Source organism: Ochotona curzoniae, unplaced genomic scaffold (genome assembly GCF_017591425.1).
Source record: "Ochotona curzoniae isolate NIBS_2020 unplaced genomic scaffold, NIBS_Ocur_1.0 scaffold_2587, whole genome shotgun sequence".
NCBI lineage: Eukaryota > Metazoa > Chordata > Mammalia > Lagomorpha > Ochotonidae > Ochotona > Ochotona curzoniae.
The window spans coordinates 15,013,538-15,032,671 of record NW_024467096.1 but is presented as its reverse complement, the minus strand read 5'-3'; the positions used below and the strand labels follow the sequence as shown (position 1 = coordinate 15,032,671).

The 19,134-nt window shown below is 48.9% G+C and overlaps 1 protein-coding gene across 2 annotated transcripts; it reads right to left on the bottom strand.

Annotated features, from left to right (window-relative positions):
• Window positions 1–2,208: 2,208 nt before the first annotated feature.
• On the bottom strand, window positions 2,209–11,262 carry PSMD2 (proteasome 26S subunit ubiquitin receptor, non-ATPase 2). Of its 2 annotated transcripts, XM_041002647.1 has the most exons (21): window positions 11,063–11,262; window positions 10,566–10,622; window positions 10,156–10,320; window positions 9,332–9,453; window positions 8,994–9,218; window positions 8,566–8,724; window positions 8,268–8,412; window positions 8,029–8,089; window positions 7,688–7,834; window positions 7,419–7,525; window positions 6,131–6,258; window positions 5,828–5,915; window positions 4,944–5,106; window positions 4,728–4,829; window positions 4,378–4,523; window positions 4,060–4,143; window positions 3,676–3,844; window positions 3,479–3,573; window positions 3,172–3,298; window positions 2,684–2,802; window positions 2,209–2,548 (listed from the first exon to the last, which is right to left on the bottom strand). In XM_041002647.1, exons 1-21 carry the CDS (start codon window positions 11,195–11,197, stop codon window positions 2,366–2,368), a joined length of 2,727 nt encoding a protein of 908 aa, XP_040858581.1. In that variant the 5' UTR covers window positions 11,198–11,262; the 3' UTR covers window positions 2,209–2,365. The 2 variants fall into 2 exon arrangements, with proteins under 2 accessions (XP_040858581.1, XP_040858582.1); XM_041002648.1 differs by lacking the exons at window positions 10,156–10,320; window positions 10,566–10,622; window positions 11,063–11,262 and having other exon boundaries at window positions 8,994–9,207; window positions 9,332–9,444.
• Window positions 11,263–19,134: the final 7,872 nt, after the last annotated feature.

Below are 19,134 nucleotides of genomic sequence, written 5' to 3'. Positions count from 1 at the left end.
GACCCATCTTCTGTTGCCTTCCCAGACCATAAGCAGGGAGACTGGATGGGAAGTCAGCAGCCAGGACACAAACTGGCACCTATATGGGACACTGGCATTAACAGGCAGAGGATTGGCCTGTTGAACCACAGCACCAGGCCCCAACTCTAAACTATCATCAGTACCACTGGATGTCAAGTAAGGTAGTTACTATGTCCTCATTATACAGTAACAGAGACTCATCCTGTTGATTTGCCAGAGGGCTTCAGAGGTCTAGTGCTGCCCAAACTCAGTGCTTCCACCTTCTGTACAGGAGGCCAAGGAAGAGCAGGGGGAAATACAATGGAAACATGTTATCCAAAGTTGTTGCTGTTTCCCAGGGAGAAAAGAACTAAGCTAAAAAAAAAAAAGAGAGAGACTGAGCTAGAAATAGGCTCTCAAATCTCCAAGGCTAAAGAGATAGATTAATACTGGAAGTACAGAAGTAAAACCATGGGCTTTGGTATCAGATGGACTTAAAAAGAGTCTAACCCTAGGAGTAGGAATTGGCTTAGTGGTTAAGATGCAGGTTCAGACATCTGCATTCCACTTGGGGAGTTAGGTGGGCTGGGTTCCTGGCTCCTGACTTTAACTTCCACCTCAAGCAGATCCTGGGAGGCAGCAGTGAGGGCTGAAGTGGCTGAGACCCTACCACTCATGGAGAGCAGATCGAGTTCTTGGCTCCCAGCCTTTGACATTGCAGGCATTTGGGAAATGAACCATCAATGGATATGCTTTCAAACACTTTAAAGAACAGCGGGATCAGACTGATGCTGCTTGGGACACCTGCATCTTACATCGGAGCACCTGGGTATGAGCCCTAGTTCTGCTTCCAATTCCAGCTTCCTGCTAATAATGCACATCCTGGGAGGCAACTAGGACCCTGTCACCTGCATGGGAGACAGACTGCATTCTGGGCTGCTGTCTTTGAGCTGGCCCAGGACAAGTTGTTGGCAGCATTGAGGAAATAAACCAGAGGACACTCTGTCTCTTGACTCCCTCTCTGCCTTTCAAAGCAAAGTAGGGGCTGCTGTTGTGGTATAGCAGGTTAAGCTGCTCATTGTGACACAAGCATGCCTCAGGGGCAATACTTAAAAGCCAGCTTCTCTATTTCTAACCCAGCTGTTAATGTGCCTGGGAACTTGGTAGAAAATGGCTTAACTACTTTGGGCCCTGTACCTTCATGGGAGATCCCCATGACGCTCCTAGACCCTGACTTTGGACTGGCCATCCCTGCCATTTTAGCCATTTGGGGAGTGAACCAAAGGATGGATGATTTCTGTTTCCCTTCCCTGTAATGCTGCCTTTTAAATAAGTTTTTAAAAAATGCCTCTTTAAAATAAATGAAGGGTTCCTGTCCTTGCTCCACCACTTACTATATTAATATTGAGCAACCTACTGAACCCTTTCCAAATTTCACACTACTCACCAAACATGGGATAATACCTCTCAAAATTGTGGTGAAGCCTCAAAAGCATTCAACAGTTCTTCTTTATGAAATACCTATTTGGTGACAGCCACCATGATGAGGTTAAGCTCACAGTGAGCGCTAGATGAATACTAACCATGATTATCTAGGAGAACCATATGGCCTCCACAGCTGCATCCTGGCCCTAAGTGGGTAGTGCAGCTATATTCATACCAGCTCCACCAGGAAGGGGCACTGCAGATGGAGTGATTACATTCCAGGAAGGCCACTCCTCTTTCACACTGCCTCACTACAAGAAAACATCAAGCTTTCTCAAATCCAATTTGGACATGACCAGCCCAGCACAAGTTAATATGGGCAAATCCCTCTAACAGCCTCCTCCTATGAGGGACAGCAGGTCACAGGGGAAAGATACCCCTTTCATTCAACAGCACACACATGAATTAGAAAAGAGGGGCTGTCACTCTGGGACATCCTTCACTCAAGGTCAAGAGACAGCAGGCTTCAAGGGGATGTATTCTTGAGGGGAGAGAGGACACACAGGAGCCACAAGTCCCTTAAGAAAGTTAAGATCTACTACACTTACCAGCTTCTCAAGCATCCTAAAAAATGAAACAGAAGCTGATGAAGGAGAGAAAGGGACTCTGTTTCTATTGAGGACAGCTTCCCTGCTACTCTAAACTCAGGGTGGCTCCAAACACATCAACTCCCCACTCCAATCTAGCCTCCAGCCATGGCACCTAGGAAAAGAGAGAGAGACCTTGGGGATAAAGATCTTTATTCAGGAAAGTCAGCTCACTTAGTAACAAAAGATCCAGAAGCCACAATTCCCCCAAAAGTCTAGAGCAGTATCCAGCCCTGGCAGCAGGGAGCCTGGCCCACCAACACACCGGTATGGCTCAGGGCTCCTGGTGGCCATTAGAGATCATAGTTGGGATTCTTGCGAAGGATAACAAAACCCTCCAGGATTGGAGTAACAGGAAGAAACTCTTCAGTGGCCAGTTCTGCCCGCTCCCCATGGGCCAGCAATACCGGGGTTGTATGTGTCTGGAACCCTGTGATGGTCTTAGGCTTGCCAGCCTGGCCCACCACATCCACTGCCTGCAGGATAAGAAAGTGGGCTGAAGGGACTCCGGACGGGGAGAAGAGCAATAACCCACTGCTCATACTACCAGCTTCAGAGAAGTTCTGGAGCACAGCCTGAGCTCCCTCCCCACCATCTACCCAACACTTTACCTGGCCCACACGGACAGACACTGGCAATGGCCGCAGCTCCTCATCAAACGTAACCAGCATTCGGGGCTGCATGGCAGCCACCAGTCCATACAGTACATAGTGTGATTTGCCTAGAATGACTGAGGGAAGTACACAGTACAGTAAGTGTAACACTTAAAGGCAGCAGAGCAGGCCTTGACCCTCTAACCCTCAGCCCTAAAACTAAACCCACACGCCTCCCCTCAAACTCCACTTTGACCTTTCTTCACCTACAACCACACTTCAAAATCACTTTCTCTCCCTTTACTTAGAAGCAGTGACTGCACTCATTTTTCTTGAATCCCTCTGGGCCAGACCCCAAGTGTGGCCTACCCTAAGCCAAAGAACCTCAGGAAACCAAAATGGCACAGAGTTGAGTTGGAGATCTTGATTCTAAACTACCAAGGTGGCCTTGGCAGGAGAGGATAGGTCACTGTGTCCACAGTGTAAGATTTCTGACAGCAACTCACTATTGCGAACATCCAGGAAAGAGACAAGCACAGTGAGCAGCCCTGCCACAGCCACTTGACTCATAAGCTGACGGTCACTGTGGTAGGGGCACAGGGTAAGGGTGCCCTTCCCTAAATGTGTCAGGCCCTGGAAGAAAAACAAACAATGGTAGTGCATCACATCTGAGGAGACCCCACCTAACCCAGCCAAACAGAGAACCCACAGAAGGCTTACATCTTTCCTCCAAGGCCAAGACTTCATGTCCCCACTCCATCCCCACAGACAATCCCCTCTGCACACTCCAAGGAGAAGCATTCTGTCCTTTACCTGTGCCAGGCGCACCATGAAGAGGTTGTTGGGGTCCTTGGCATGATACTGGGCTAACTGCCGTAGCATTGCAGCCAGGCGGGCATTGTTGGTCCCTGGAGATGTTAAATATTAAGAGAGGAAAAATAGACCTTGACTCTTCCCTCAGTCAGCTTTCCTCCAAATCCCCAATCGGTCTTTTTCTGCCCAATACTTACCACTGCCCACCATGCCCATGGCAAAGATGGAATTATAGGAAACTTCTGGATCAGCATCATGAGAGAATTTGCTTAGGGTATCCAAGATGTTGAGCCGTGGATTTGACACAGAGATGAGGGCCAACGCTAAAGGCACAGCCCGCCGCAGAGTAGGCTCCCCATACCTCAGCTGGATGTAGAACAGTAGAAGAAAATAATGCAGGAAAGCTGTACAGCTTTAGTTCCAATAATGGAATGATAGATAAAGTGCAGAGTAGGGAACATTATCATCCATAGAAAGATAAAAGACCACTTCTCCATTGAAAAATCCATCAGAGAGTTCTCTTCTGGGGCACCCCAGGCCACCAAAAAGAGTATATTTCTATCTCTCCACACTATACTTACCAAGTGGCCAAAGGTTCGAAGCGCCATCTCTGCACCAATCTCCTCCCCCATGGCAATCAGGGCAATGCCCAGGACAGCCACTCCCTGCAGGGAAAAGGTAGCAGCACCCTTAAGCTTAAGGGACACAGATCAGCCACTCTTGAGTCAAATCTCATGTTAGAAGGAACAGACATTCCCCAGGGAGCACCCTTCCCCTTCCTGTGCAGAGCCTCAGCTCCTGCCCTTTCAGAACAGACCACCACTCAAAACGGCTCTAGAACAAAACCAAATCCAACTGCCCTGCTCCCTGCTTATCTCTCCTCCGAGAACATTCAGGACCTGATGTGCTCCCATGTCGGCAGGGGCTTCCTTCTTGTCCTTGTCCTTCTTGTCCTTCTTGTCCTTGTCCTCCTCCTTTTCCTTGGAGTCAAAGTGTTCACTGCAAATGTGAAGCAGCTGCTGCACCTTCAGCACATTGCCGGAGCCTGTGGCAGGGTAGAGGGTGAAAGGGCAACAGGAGGACGAACTACAGAGAAGCCCATTTTAGAAAGAACAGAACACCCCAACAATCCCTAAAGTATACTGGGATCAATGAGAAATGAACACCAATTTCAGCAGGGAGGGAGGGATGTGGGCCAAAAACAAGTGGAATCACTGGAAAAGCACAAAAGAGTGACAAAGACACCCACCTGCATAGGCACACACATCCACCAGCGTGTTGGCAAAACTGCGGAATGGCTCTGACACAACCTCCAGGGCAGCCAGGATCGCCTCGATAGCCTCCCCCTTCCCTACAAGACAGATTTAGAAGGTCTAAGGACACTTTCTTCTATTTGCACAGCCTGAAACACAACCCCCCATCTAGTTTCCATCAGTGTTTCACCCAGAGAGAGGCATCCCCTCACCCAGGTGGTTTAGTCCTAGCCCAAGGGGAAGCCAACGGGCGTAGGTGTCCTTGAGCTCAGTCTCTGACTTCTCCATGATGGTCTGAAGGATAGTAGAGGTGACATCGCCATTGCAGGAGCCCACTGCTATCATGCCACATGCCAGGGCTGTCACACCTGCCACCTAGAAATAGGAAAGGCATATCACACATTGAGTAAGATATTAAAATGCTTGTTAATTTCTCTTTATCCAAGAGATCCCTTTCTGATGGAAAATCAAAGCAGAACTGGCAGCAACCACATGCTGAGCACTGACTATATGCCAGCCACTATGCTAACTGCTTCACACACTGTTAACACTTCAACCTCCCAGCCACGCCAGGGGATGATACCTGCTGTTGTTCTCCTTTCACTAATGAGGGAAGCAAGGCCAGCACAGATTGTTACTTCTTTAAGATCACAATGCTCATCACAGATATGGCAGAACTTAAATTCAGGTTTCTTTTCAGGACTCTAAAACCTATGATTTTTAGCCACCATACTAATTTTAAACACCATTACAGTGACCCTGCACAAGTAAGAAAAGTTAAAGTTGGTCAATGGCTAAAATAACTGCGTGCAAATCATCAACCCCAAGCTGTATTAATCTGCTTCTCATGCTGGTCCCAGGAGCTCCTCTAGGAACTCAAGGGCTGGCCTCAATACCAAAATATTAGCTCGTCAGCCTACACACTAAGTCTAAAGGATTTCATGGAGCTGATGTCCGGCCCTGCCCCACCTCCTCTCTCTTGCTCACACTTCCATATTCCCTCACACACATCTTTTCCACTATTAATTGCAGAGGGTAGCAGGACTCCCACACCTTCCCTTCCTCCTTCCTTCAGTGACCCACACTGTCTACTCACCTCCATGCTCGACTTGGAATCTCCCATGACAGGCAGCAGCAGTGTTAAAACATCTTCACGATTTGAGCCAGCATAGGCCAAACCTAGTCTGCAAAAGTCAGGGGGAGGCAGCCCCCAATACATAACCGAGGACAGGGGCAAGAAAGACAAAAAAGGATGATCACTCTCATCATTTCAACATTCACCAAGAGCCACATAAAAGCTTCAGGAGGCAATCCTGAGTAATACAAAGGTGAGAACAGCCAAGTTCCTGTTCCCTAGACAGGTGAGATAAGTGCTACCAGGAGAAGCAAGAAGCCTTACCCAAAGATGGAACCCAGCCTCATGGTGTTGCTGTTGTGGAGAACATAGTCCGAGAGCAGCGCCAGAGCAGGGTCACACTCATTCCGGACCCCTGAGTTCACAATGCCACAGGCAAGCAGAGCTCCTGACTACACAGACCAAACAGAATGTATAAATAAGGGACCAGCACTATCACACAGCGAGCCAAGCTATCCTATGCAAAGCTAGAACCTTGCATGAATGCTAGTTTTGAGCCTCAGCTGCTCCACTTTATTTATTCAAAGATTTGTTTATTTTTACTGGAAAGTCAGATTTACAGAGAAGAAGAGACAGAGGGAAAGATCCACCATGTGCTGGTTGATTCCCCAAGTGGCTGCAACAGCTGGAGCAACAGCTTTCTCTAGTTCTACAACGTAGGAACAGAGTCCCAAGACCCTGGGCCATCCTTGACTGCTTTCCCAGGCCACAAGCAGGGAGCCAGAAGGGAAGTGGAGCAGCCAGGACATGAACCAGCACCCACATGGGATCTCAGCACATGCAAGGTAAGGACTTCAGTAACCAGATCATCAAGCCGGGCCCCTATTCCACTTTTAATGCAGTTCCATGCTGATGTGTGTGGGAAAGTGGACAGCTGCAGATGTCTGAGTGCTTGGTCCCTCACCACCCACTCAGGAATTCCAGGTCAAACCTTGCAGTTGCAACCATTTGGGGAATGAACCAGTGGATAAAGATATATCTCTCTGACTCTTCCTCTCTCCACTGTCTTCTAAATAAATATTAAAAAAAAAAAAAAAAAAAAAGGCAAGTAGATCTTTCACTCAGCTATCCTGACTTCCTCAACATGAAGTATCCAACACGGATCCCATCACAGTGCCTACCTTAACTGAAGTTAAAAACTAGGTACTGGGGGACCTGACATGGTGGCTAAAGTCCTCGCCTTGCATCTGCTGGATCCCATGTGGGTGCCAGTTCTAATCCCAACTGCTCTACTTCCCATCCAGCTCCCTCCTTGTGGCCTGGGAAAGTAGTCAAGGATGGGCCAAAGCCTTGGGACCCTGAACCCACGTGGGAGACCTGGAAAAAGCTCCTGGCTCCTAGCTTTGGATCGGCTCAGCTCTGACTGTTGTAGCCACTTGGGGATTAAACTCGCAGATGGAGGATCTTTCTCTGTCTCTCCTCTATGTAAATCTGACTTTCCAATGAAACAAACAAACAAAAAAAAACTAAAAAACAAACAAAGAAGCTGGGTGCTAGGTATAGGAACATGGGTGTGGGACATAGCCCAAGGTTGGGTAAGGCCCAGACCAACCTTGATATAGTCCTCAGAGGAGTACAGATACTTGTCAATCTGAGTGAGGCCACCATCGACATCCCACAGCAAGATCATGCCCAGAGATGCAGCTGCACTCAACATTCCTGTACCAAGGAAGAATTTCATTATTCTTAAAATGCCCTACTTTGAGGAAACTGTTTCAATGACCACTGTGAAGAATTCCCCTATAGATCCTTTAGCGGGTCACATGACTCTACAAGGACAAACACAGCAAGCAGAGCAACACAAGGGTAAAGACGTTATACCATGGTCCTTGTTCTTGTACAGCCACTTGTTGCCATCATCAGTCAGCAGCTTGTCCTGGCCAAAGGCTGCGTTCACAAAACCATTCACAAAGGAGGAGGCCAGGTTCATGCGAGCCGAGTCCACCTGAGAGCCGCTGCCCCCAAACCCTGGAGAGAGGAAGACAAGAAGGGAACACAACATGGTAGCTGGTCTTTGATGATCCGCTATCCATGAGCCTAAATAATGACCTGGAGGATGCTAAGCTCTGCAGGATAGCACATTGATCAACCCACTTCTCCCAACATGAGATTTAATAAACAGCCCTCCAACCTACCCCCCACCTAGAGAGAAGGCTACTCACTGTTGTTCTCTAGGTGGGTTTTATAGATGTCATCAGGTACCTTGGGCTCCATGATGTCCAGCTGAAGAGAAAGCAGAGGGTTACCACTGCTGCCCAGCACTCCCTGAGCTGTCCCTCCTGCTAACCCACTTAGTAACAATTCTAATCAAGAACAGTCTGCTCAGACACAGTCAGGGAGGTGAAATGGAAGGCAGAGTTATAATCAAAGAGCCGGATGGAAAGGCACAAAAGGGTCTCACCTCCCGAGCCAAGGCCAGGAAGTTGCTGTTGAGCTGCACATTGGACATGATCTCTGTCAGGTCCTCGTACTCCTCTACATCTTCACTCAGCTCCAAGAACACCCCGTGCCGGCCCAGCATGAATGCCATCTGCTTCTGTACTACCCTGTAGGAGAAAATAAACCCATCTGCTCACGCCCCCACCATCAAAGGCACAGGTCGCCTCTCAAGTCATAACCAGAACTGCCAGAATCCCAGTTCACACAAATGCTCCATGCACGAACTTCTCCACGCCTTTGCCAGCCTCTTCCCTACATACACATCTTTGCACGAGGTGAAGATGTCTTCCACCAGCTCCATGTCATTGAGCATCAGCGCCAATCTCAGAGCTTCGGGGAAGCGGCTAAACTTTCGGAAAACACCCAAGGCACAACGCAGCAGGGCAGAGTTCTCAGGCTCAGGCACATAATTCACACAACTAGGAGGGAAAAGGTAACAAAGAATTCAGAATTCAGCAAGTGTCAGATACTCACCCCCTTTAATTCATTTACCCCAAGATCAAATTTGGAATATCTATGATTTATCAGGTACTGTCCTAGACGCTGGGACTACTGAATATTCACATGGAGTCTCCGTCAGGAAACTCACAGCCATCAACAAATTAGTTACTGCCTGATGCTCTTCTGGAAGCAGATGCTTTGGGAGAATGGCCAGGGTCCACCAGCCACCCCTAGCGCGCTCACTCACCTGGTGAGATAGAGGCAGACCTTCGCATACGCATTCTCATCGATGTCCTTTTCTAACATGTCCACCTGCTCGATCTCCATGAGTAGGTCACAGGCCTCATGTTCTGCGTTGTGAGCCATGTTGTAGGGCACAATCTCCTTCACCAGGGTGAGCAGTGGCTCTCGCTGGACCTTCTCTGCATCATCCAGCTCTTGCCACTCCTTGGCCACTTCTCCTGCCAGATGCCTGTGGGCAGACCCAGACTATGCAGAGGGTGTGGCCTTGGGGGATGCCCATCCCTCGGCTGGAGAAATCTGGTATTTGGGGTAGTTAGTGCACTGGGACTCCTCAGGTCTTACCTGACATACTCATGACCCCATGAGGCCAGTTCCTCCTGGGAGCCCACCAGCCGATATTTGAGACACTCTCGCTCCCCACTCATGGTCATGGCCAAAACAGAGATGATGTCTGCAGCAAAACGCTACAAAGAAACCAGTCATTTGGAGTCAAACCCCAACATATGGACTTACAGCAGTGTTTTATTACCCAATTAGGATTACTTGCTTCTAAATTAACTATCAACTACATCCCAGCTTCTGTACTAAAATTACACCGGTTTCCTAAGCTGAGTCTCACAACAACCCCAAGGTGGGCGTGCTCTCTCTTACACCAACACAATTGAAAATGCCAATACCCAAGAGAGGAAGCAAAGATAAAATCTCCAAATGTTATGCTAACTGCCAATAACTATTGAAAGACGACCCACAATCTAGAAAAATCCCCGACTATTACAGGAAAGATGGTCTGTGTAGCAAGTCAAAGGCAGAGCCAATTTGGTTGAAAAGGTCCAAGTGAGAACCAAAGGTATCCTGGACTGACACTACATCGACAAGCAGAGATGTGACTGAACTGGGGGTATATTTTAGAGATAAAAGAAAAAAAAAAAAAATGAGTGGAGTGCCATTTGGAAACACACCATGAGAAAGAAACCCTGAGGTCCAACACAAAGGACAGACACAGCTGCTTCTTGAGGTGCAAAAATCCTCCGTGCAGCTCTTTGGTGGGCATTCTGACCACAAGGCACTTTGTCCGACTAGGTCAGGTCTTGGATCTATCCAACTCTGAGTGACCAATGAGCCCTGGGAGGAAAGAACCCCCAACCAGAAGCCTGGAGAAGCTTCACCTTATTCTCCCCAGGGGCCATGTTCTCGTAGATCTCCTTCAGTTTGCCATAATGGGGTCGCAGAAACTTGAGAGGTTTGGGCACTGATGTCATCGAAGTCGTAGAAGACCGAATCTGCCTTCGCAGTTCCTCCAGTGCTGGTCGGTATAGGGACGTGTCCTTCTCCTGATCAGGGGACACACACATCCCTCCACATCAAGAAACAGACGCTCCACACTAGCAATTCCTCCACTGGCCCAACTGTCATTCATCTCTGATCTCCCAACTCCCTGCAAACCAAGTTAACTTTGCAACTCTTCTCCCTTACTGCAGGGCCCTAAGTTGACCCTAAAACATGGTCCCCCTCACCTGGGAGACTGATGCCAAGAAACAGAATCTAGCCAACAGGCCCCATACCCCACGTGACTCACCCCCAGCCGTTCCACCAGCATCTCCAGTTCATCCTGAAGTTGTTTGTCCTCCTCGGACTGAGGGGTGAGGGTGGAGTGGGGTGGGGAGAGAAGCTTATCAAGAGGAGGAACCCCCAGCACATGCTCTTCCCATTCACGCCAGAGCAGGTGACAGCGAGTCTGCCTCCTCACCAGGGGCCAGGTGGCTAAGCAAGCAGGGCGGGGAATGAACGGGGCTCCTTGGTAGGCTTCCCAGCCCAGCTCCGATTGCACTAGGAAAGGGGAGTGACAATGACCCACCACGAGGCGGGGGTGAAGCTCCGTGGACACGCTGAAGAGACAGCTGGGGCACGGAGAACGAGGGGCAGACAGCCCGGGCGCCGCGAACCCCACCGCCGCCCCCTGCACCCTCTCCCCAGGTGCGGTGGGGCCGTTAGGGGCCGGGCCCGAGGCCTGCGGGGCCGCCGTGACTCAGCCCGCGGCCTTCTCTCCGCCGGTGCTCGGGACTGCGGCCTCACCAGCTCCTGCTCTTTGTCCTTGTCCCCGGCATCGCGCCGCTCTTTGCTGCCCGACTTCTCGTCCGCGCCTCCGGGTGCCGTCGCGGGGGACTGCTGTGGCTGCACAGGAGCCTTGTCGCGGCCACCCTCCTCCATCTCCGCCGCCACTGCCGGCCGCCTGCGCGCGCACCTGCTCGCACCGCCCCTTTTCCCAGACGGCCTCGCGCGCCGAGGCCGCGCGGCCCCGCCCCAGCCAGGCCGGGGCGCGCCCCGGAAACGCCTGGGCGAGCTCAGAACTCCCCCGGCTCCCAGGATGGAATCTGCAGCGCCCGGGCCATGGCGCCTGCCAGGCTGTCCCGAATCCCCGCTAGGAGATAAACGGCTGCCAACCAAAATCCCAGAGGTTTTCCTCACTCGTGTTCTGGGGTTTTCTCATGATAGTGTGAATGCAACCCCCAATGGCGTTCCAGTTGGGTGCGAAAAAGGAACGGAGATCCAGCACACTTGGCTGCCATTCATGAAACACCACCATGAAACATTAACCTTTGACGTTTCCCCCGCATGGGGCGGGGTGCAGCAGCTTTACTGTGAGGCTGTCCCTTTATGGGAGCAGGGTGCAGATAGCAACCAAGGAAGTCGCATCCTGCGGGTGCCAGGGTATGTAATAAGGAGCGTGACTGACATGCTTCATGTCAGGACTGCCTTAGCAGTATTATTAAGAAACGTATTTGTGTGTTTGGCACGGTGGCCTAGCGGCTAAAGTTCTTGCCTTGAACGTGCCGGGATCCCATATGGGCGCCGGTTCTAATCCCAGCAGCTCCACTTCCCATCCGGCTCCCTGCTTGTGGCCTGGGAAAGCAGTCGAGGATGGCCCAAAGCCTTGGGACCCTGCACTCGTGTGGGAGACCTGAGGAGGTTCCTGGTTCCTGGCTTCGGATCAGCCCAGCTCTGGCCATTGCGGCCACTTGGAGAGTGAATCAGTGTATGGAAGATCTTCCTCTCTGTCTCTCCTCCTCTCGGTATATCTGACTTTGCAATAAAAATAAATAAATCTTAAAAAAAAATTGTCTCCCACTGCTGGGTCACTCTCTGAATTCTCACATCTGCAGAGGCTGGGCCAGACCAAAGTTGGAAACTTGGAATTCGATCGAGATTTCCCATGTGGTGGCAGGGACTCAACCACTTGAGGCGTCACGTGCTGCTCCCTAGGGTCTGTATTACCAGACAGCCAGAATCAGGCGCCAGAGCAAGGAACCTGACCCAAGCATTCCAATAGGGAATGCAGGCATCTATAACTAGAAGGCCACTCACCTTCTCTAGGATTGGTTTTAAGTGATCACACAGAGTTCTCATAAGCTCGAGATGGATAAGGTTGTGTCTATTTTATAGAGCATCCCACAGCATGTGACTTTCAATATTTGAATATCAGCCTTTTAGCCTTCCAAGCTGGAACTGTGTCAGGCAAGCAGGGATGTTAACGTTCTCACTTTACGGCTATGTGCATGCCTATGCCCCAAAAGTGAGTTTAAGAGGAAGTAAGGGGGCCCAGCAGCATGGCCTAGTGGCTAAAAGTCCTCGCCTTGAACATGCCAGGATCCTATATGGGCGCCGGTTCTAATCCCAGCAGCTCCACTTCCCATCCAGCTCCCTGCTTCTGGCCTGGGAAGGCAACCAAGGACGTTGCGCTCACTTGGGGAGTGAATCATCGGACGGAAGATCTTCCTCTCTGTATATTTGACTTTGTAATACAAATAAAATAAATCTTAAAAAAAAAAAGAGGAAGTAAGTACTCCCCTTTGCCTGGTGGGAACATTCACCACTTGGCTTGGAGTCTTGTTTTATGAGTTCTGATGCATTTGATTTTTATTAAGATTTATTTATTTTTACTTGAAAGAATTACAGAGAGAAAGAGAATGAAAGATCTTCCATCTGCTGGTTCATTTCCCAAATGCAATGGTTAGACCAATCCAAAGCCAGAAACCAGGAGCTTCTTCCAGGTCTCCCATATGGATGTAGGCACTCAAGGCTTTGGGTCATTGCTGCTTTCCCAGGCCATTAGCAGAGAGCTGGATGCAAAGTGAAGCAGCAAAGACTGAAAACAACACCCATGTGAATGCCAGTGTCAATGGCAGAGGATTAGTTTGGTGTACCACAATGACAATTCCTCTGATGCATTTAAGAATACAGAGGGGCCGGCACAGTGGCTCATCAGGTTAATCCTCCACCTGCAGCACTGGCATCCCATGTGGGCACCAGTTTAAGTCCCGGCTGTTCCATTTCCAATCCAACTCCCTGTCTAGGACCTGGGAAAGCAGCAGCAGATGGCTCAGGTCCTTGGGGCCCTGTATCTATGTGGGAGACCTGGAAGAAGCTCCTGGCTTCTAATAAGCCCATCTCTTGCCACTGCTACCATCTTCAGAAGATGGAAGATCACTGTAAATCTGTCTCTCAAATAAAATGAACAAATATTTTTTTTGTTTAAATGTAGAAAAGTGCTGTGTTTTTCTTCTTAAGATTTATTTATTCACTTAGTTATTTGAAAGAGTTACAGAGAGAGATGGAAAAAGAGATCAAGAGCTTCTATCCACTAGCTCATTCCCCAAATGGCCTCAATGTCCAGGTCTATGTCAACAGCCAGAGCTATCCCAGTCTGAAGCAAAGAGCTTCTTGTGTCTCCTGTATTGGTACAGAGACTCAAGAACTTGATCCATCCTCCATTGCCTTTCCAGGCCCATTAGTAGGGAGATGGATCAAAAGTGGAACATTCCGGGGTCAGTGCTATAGTACAATAGGTTAAGTCCCTACCTGCAGTGCCAGAATCCCGTATGGGTGCTATTTCAAGTCCTGGCTGCTGCACTTCTGATCCAGCTCTGTACTAATGACCTGGGAAAACAACAAAGCTTTGGGGGTCCTGCACCCACGTGGAAGACCTGGAAGAAGCTCCTGGCCCCAGGCTTTGGACTGGCCCAGTTCTAGACATGGCAGCCACTTGGGAAGTGAAGCAGCAGATGGAACATCTGTGTCTCCTTTAAGAAAAAAAAAAGAAGTAGTGGATCATTTGAGACTCAAACCAGCACCCACCCATATGGGATACTGGCATTGGAAATAGTAGTTTTACCCACTAAGTGTTTACTCAAGAAAGTGTTTAAAAACATTGTAATGCAATAGGTTACATTACTACTTGTGACAGGGGCCTCCCTTATCGGAGTGTCAGCTTGAGTCTCAGCTACTTGGCTTCTGATCCGGCTTCCTGCTACTGTGCTTGGGAAGGCAGCAGATGATGATCCAAGTTCTTGGTCCCCACCACTCATATGGGAGCACAGAATAGAGTTCTGGCTCCCAGCTTGGACCTGGTCCAGAAATGGTTGTTGCAGATCTCTGGGATGTAAACCAGCATATAGAAGATTTCTCTCTTTCTCTGTGTGACGTTCTGCCTTTCAAATAAATAAATCCTTAGTTTAAGACTAATCTACACAGAGCCTGATGCGATGGCTCAGTGGTTAAATCCTTTCCTTATAAGTGCCGAGACCCCAAATGGGGACTAGTTCGTGTCTTGGCTGCTTCACTTCCCATCCAGCTCCTTGCCTGTGGCCTGGAAAAACAGTAGAGAATGCCTTGGGACCATGCATCTATATGGGAGTCCTGGAAGAAGCTCCTGGCTCCTGGCTTCAGATTCGCTCAGCTCTGGCCATTGCGGCCACTTGGGGAATGAACAGTGCATGGAAGTCCTTTCTTTCAATCTTTCCTTCTCTCTCTCTCTCTCTCCCTCTCTCTCTCTCTATATATGTATGTATGTTATATATATATAAAACATAATTAGCACTGAATGAGTTTAGCTAAATGTTTATAGAGATGCAGATGTAAATGTCTTAATGTTCATTTTGAAAACATGTTGTTTGGGAGGCTGGCATCATGGCAGAGTAGGCCAAGCTTCCACCCATGGTGCTGACATCCTGTGTGGGTGCTAGTTTATATCTAGTTGCTCCACTTCAATCTACCTCCCTGCTTATGACCTGGGAAAGCAGTGGGGGATGGCTCAAGTCTTTGCACCCCTGCACCCATGTGGGAGACCCAGGAGAAGCTCCTAGCTCCTGGCTTTAGATTGGCCCATCTCTAACCATTTTAGCCATTTGAGGAGGTGAACAAGTAGATAAAAATAAATCTTTTTTTCTTAGAAAAATGATTGAATTATTTCCACTAGAAAGACTTAAGAGAAAAGGAGAGACCAGAGAAATCCTCCATCCACTGGTGCACCCCCAAAATAGCCCTAGCAGCCAAAGCTGAGCTGATCTGAAGCTGGAACCCAGGAGCTTCTTTCAGGTCTCCTATGGGAGTGCAGATTCCCAAGGCTTTGGGCAATCTCTTACTGCATTCCCAGGCTACAAGCAGGAAGCCGGTTGAGAAGTGGAGCAGCCGGGACTAGAACCAGTGCCCATATAGGGTGCTGGTGCTGTAAGTGCTGTAAGGTGGAAGGTTAACCTGTTGAGTCACCACACCAGGTTTCAAATAGAATGAATCTTTTAATAATAATTAAAAAAAAAAGCTGTTTATCTTTTCTCCTGAGTACTTGAGTTCAAGGACTAACCTTCCATTTTCCACTGCCAGTGAATCCCCAGCCCTCATATGGACAGGAACTGGGCAGTCTGTAGCTGCTCTGTCTGCCTCTTTCATCTCTGCCTTCAACAGATCCCTATATTTTCCTTTCTTCCATCACCTGGAGAGGAATTTCTCCCAAATATCAGCTTTTTCCATGACTTCCTTCTATGTCAAGTCTCAAATGTTTGTTCTCCAAGCCAATCATAGGCAAACCAGTAACTTGCAGGAGATGAAGTAACGTGACTTAAACACACAAGCTGTTACCCAGCCGGCGACTCCAGATGAAGAGTAAATGAACACTTGTATTTTGTTTCATTTCCTTTGGTAGGTTTGAAATGTTTCAAAATAAAACTTTGCTGGGGAGAGAGGATGCCACACAAGTTCTGGAGACACAGAGATCTAGTGCTTAAAACCCGAATCTGCCTCTGCCAACCTCTACTGGGAGACTTGGGCAGGCTAGCTAAATCAGCCTGTTTACTGCCTATGTAAAGTGTAATAAAGTATCTCTCTTGTGAATGAAAGGAGACAGTGTATAAAGAATGCCTTGCTGGGCACCTAGGAACTAGAGAAGAGTCAGTGATCATTGTAATTTTAATCCACCAACCCTCCATTCCTCTCCAACCCAGTACAAAAGCCTGCCAGGTATTTTCAAGGCCTCTCGATGGCATCATCTAAAACACCCTCCCAAAAAGCACTCCTTCCTCTCGTTTGGACCAATTCCCTCATCCGTGGCCAAAATGGACTCCACTCAGGCCCAAACCCTGTTACTGGCTCCTTCATACCTCTGTTAAGTGTTTGTAAGCCTGTCATGCTGTTCCTGGACGTGGCCTAAGTTACCCTCATAGATGACTCTGCTCACAAGGAGAATTGTTCAACCCAGTGGTGCTCCTGGCAGCAGATGGCATTGCCTGCTTCCATGGGGTTGCTCCTGTGTGTTTGTGCTACTCTTCCAACAGCCAGCCAACCTTGTGGCCCTTGTTACTGCTCATCCCCAGGACTGAGGGACTGATGGCAGATGTTGCCATTCTCTTCGCACACCTGCAGTGACTGCTGCCTTTTCTGTGAACTCTCCTCACTCACTCTGAGCCATTTTACGATTTCTGAACACTCCTCACCTTTCAAGCAGGTCAGCTTTCTGCATTGCTATGCCTTCTGTACTTTGCTGCTTTCAGCTACCAGTTTCATCCATCCTCTGAGTTTCTGTCACTTCCTTAGGAGGCTCCCAACCTGTCTACACATTCACTTCTTCACTCTGCTCCCACTATATCTGGATCATGTTGCTCACTCCCTAGGCATATTTTGTGCCCCAGCTTAGATAATGCCTAGCTTGTGGCAGGTCCTGACAAATATTTGTTAAACAGGCATAATAATAATAATAATAATAATAATAATAATAATAATAATAATAATGTTTTCCATTTGTGTTGGGGTTGTCAGAGTCTGAATGACCTATAGCGGAGAAGGCAGAACTGTCTTTGGAACTCAGCTGGAAATTGGGGAAACTCAAGCAGGATTCTCATTTGTGGTTCATGAGAGTCTCCCTGAAACTGTGTATTTGCAGATGGCTCCCCAGCATGAGAGCAGACTGTTGGATCATATGTTATCTGCTGTGGGTTGGAATCTCTCAGATCTCCCAATGGGACCACACAGAGACAGGCTCAGTGCTTCACCGATAATTGCTCTCACGTGTCTATCTGGCAGCACACTCCCTTACTTCCCCCTCTGCCTGAACACATCAGAGCAAAGCACAAATGCACCCTGACAGGGCAGCAATGGAGGGTGAAGGTTACATCTGTCACCTGCTGGTCACCTGGCCCTGCCTCTGGCGTGCTCAACAAACAGGTGCTACCTGGCTTAATCTCAGCTCCATATGCACTAGCTTTTGCGCAGCTACCTCTTTGTCACATGTGCCTGGTCCAGGGGAACTGGGCAGCACAGAAATGCACCTGCAGGAGATGGTCCTCTCAGAAGCATAACAAAACTGCCCAGAAGATGCTCAAGTTTAACTCAGCCATGACTTAGAAGACTCACTGGTGGTGATTAAGAACAGCTGCATTCCAGGGCTAGGGCTTGTGATACAACTGGTTAAGCCACTGCTTGCGACACTGGCATCTCAGTGTCACAGGGTCTGTTCAAGTTCTGGCTCCTCCATTTCCTATCCAGCATACTGTTAATGTGCTTAAGAAGGAAGCAGAAGATGGCCCAAGTCCTTGGGCTCCTGCCACCCAAATGGGAGACCTGGATGGAGTTCTAGGCTCCCGCCTTTGGCCTGGCCCAGGCCTGATCATTGTGTGGGAGCAGATCTGAAGGTAAAAGTGCTCTCTCTCTCTCGCTCTCTGTGATATAGCTATCAAAGCTATTCAAGCTCTACTTTCCTTTCTGTGGGTTTTTAAAAAATTGATTTGAAACGTACAGTTGTAGAGAATGAAACAGAGAGAGCTTCCATCTGCTGATTCACTTTGCAAATGGCTGCAATGATTAGAGGTAGACCCATCCAAAGCCAGGAGTTTCTTCTGGGTCTCCCACATGGAAGCCAAAAAGCATCTTCTGCTGCTTTCCAAGGCATGTTAATAGGGAGTTGGATCAGAAGTGGATGTAGGATGTAGCCCATGTAGGATGAAGGCACTGCAGGCAGTAGCTTTACGTACTATGCCACAGTGCCAGCCCTTGCAACTCCACTTTCAACCCAGGTTGCTTTGATTGCAGTTAGGGGGTTGGATATAAAAATGGAAAGCACTGATGGCCCGGCACAGTGGCCTAGTGGCTAAAGTTCTCACCTTGAACTAGCTGGGATCCCATATGGGCACCAGTTCTAATCCTGTTGGCCCCACTTTCCATCCAGCTCCCTGCTTGTGGCCTGGGAAAGCAGTCGAGGACGGCCCAAAGCCTTGGGACCCTGCACCCACATGGCAGACCTGGAAGATCGGTGTGGCTCCGGCCATTGTGGTTACTTGGAAAGTGAATCATTGGACGGAAGATCTTCTTCTCTGTCTCTCCTCCTCTCTGTATATCTGACTTTACAATAAAAATAAATAAATCTTTTTTAAAAAATGGAGAGCACTGAACTTCTGAGATTCAGCTGGCTCGAGGCCTGGGTAAGCTCCTGAAGGAGAAAGTGCCCCAGACAAAGCTTCCTCAGGGAAGATGCCATCTTACTCCTCCCCAGGGAGCAACACAAAAGTGGTAACCAACGTGTCTTTGAAAAATAAATCTATGAATATATAAATTAATCATAATGAATAAATAAAGAAATGAACCACCCAGCACAGGGGCCTGAAACACAAAGGTGTTCCCTCAAGGTTCCTTCCCCTTGGCTCGCTGGCACTTGGCAGACCTTGATGGATGGATGGATGGATGGAGGTGGGATGACTGACTTGCAGGAGCTCCAGCCTTGCAGGTGTCTTTCCAGCCTCTCTCCCAGCCTGGAGAGGTTCACTCCCACGGCCAGGGAAGGATCTTCCCAGCCAGTGCTGACCTTGGAGTGGCTCAGCTCAGCA

Bases quoted from the DNA above. Each gene is read 5' to 3' on its own strand.
- PSMD2 (XM_041002647.1), bottom strand. From the start codon at position 11,197: ATGGAGGAGGGTGGCCGCGACAAGGCTCCTGTGCAGCCACAGCAGTCC. The intron at 7,835-8,028 runs GTGAGTAGCCTT...TCCTCTCTCCAG, and splicing joins AACCCACCTAGAGAACAACA to GGTTTGGGGGCAGCGGCTCT. The intron at 4,524-4,727 runs GTGGGTGTCTTT...ACCCTGCCACAG, and splicing joins GGATGTGTGTGCCTATGCAG to GCTCCGGCAATGTGCTGAAG.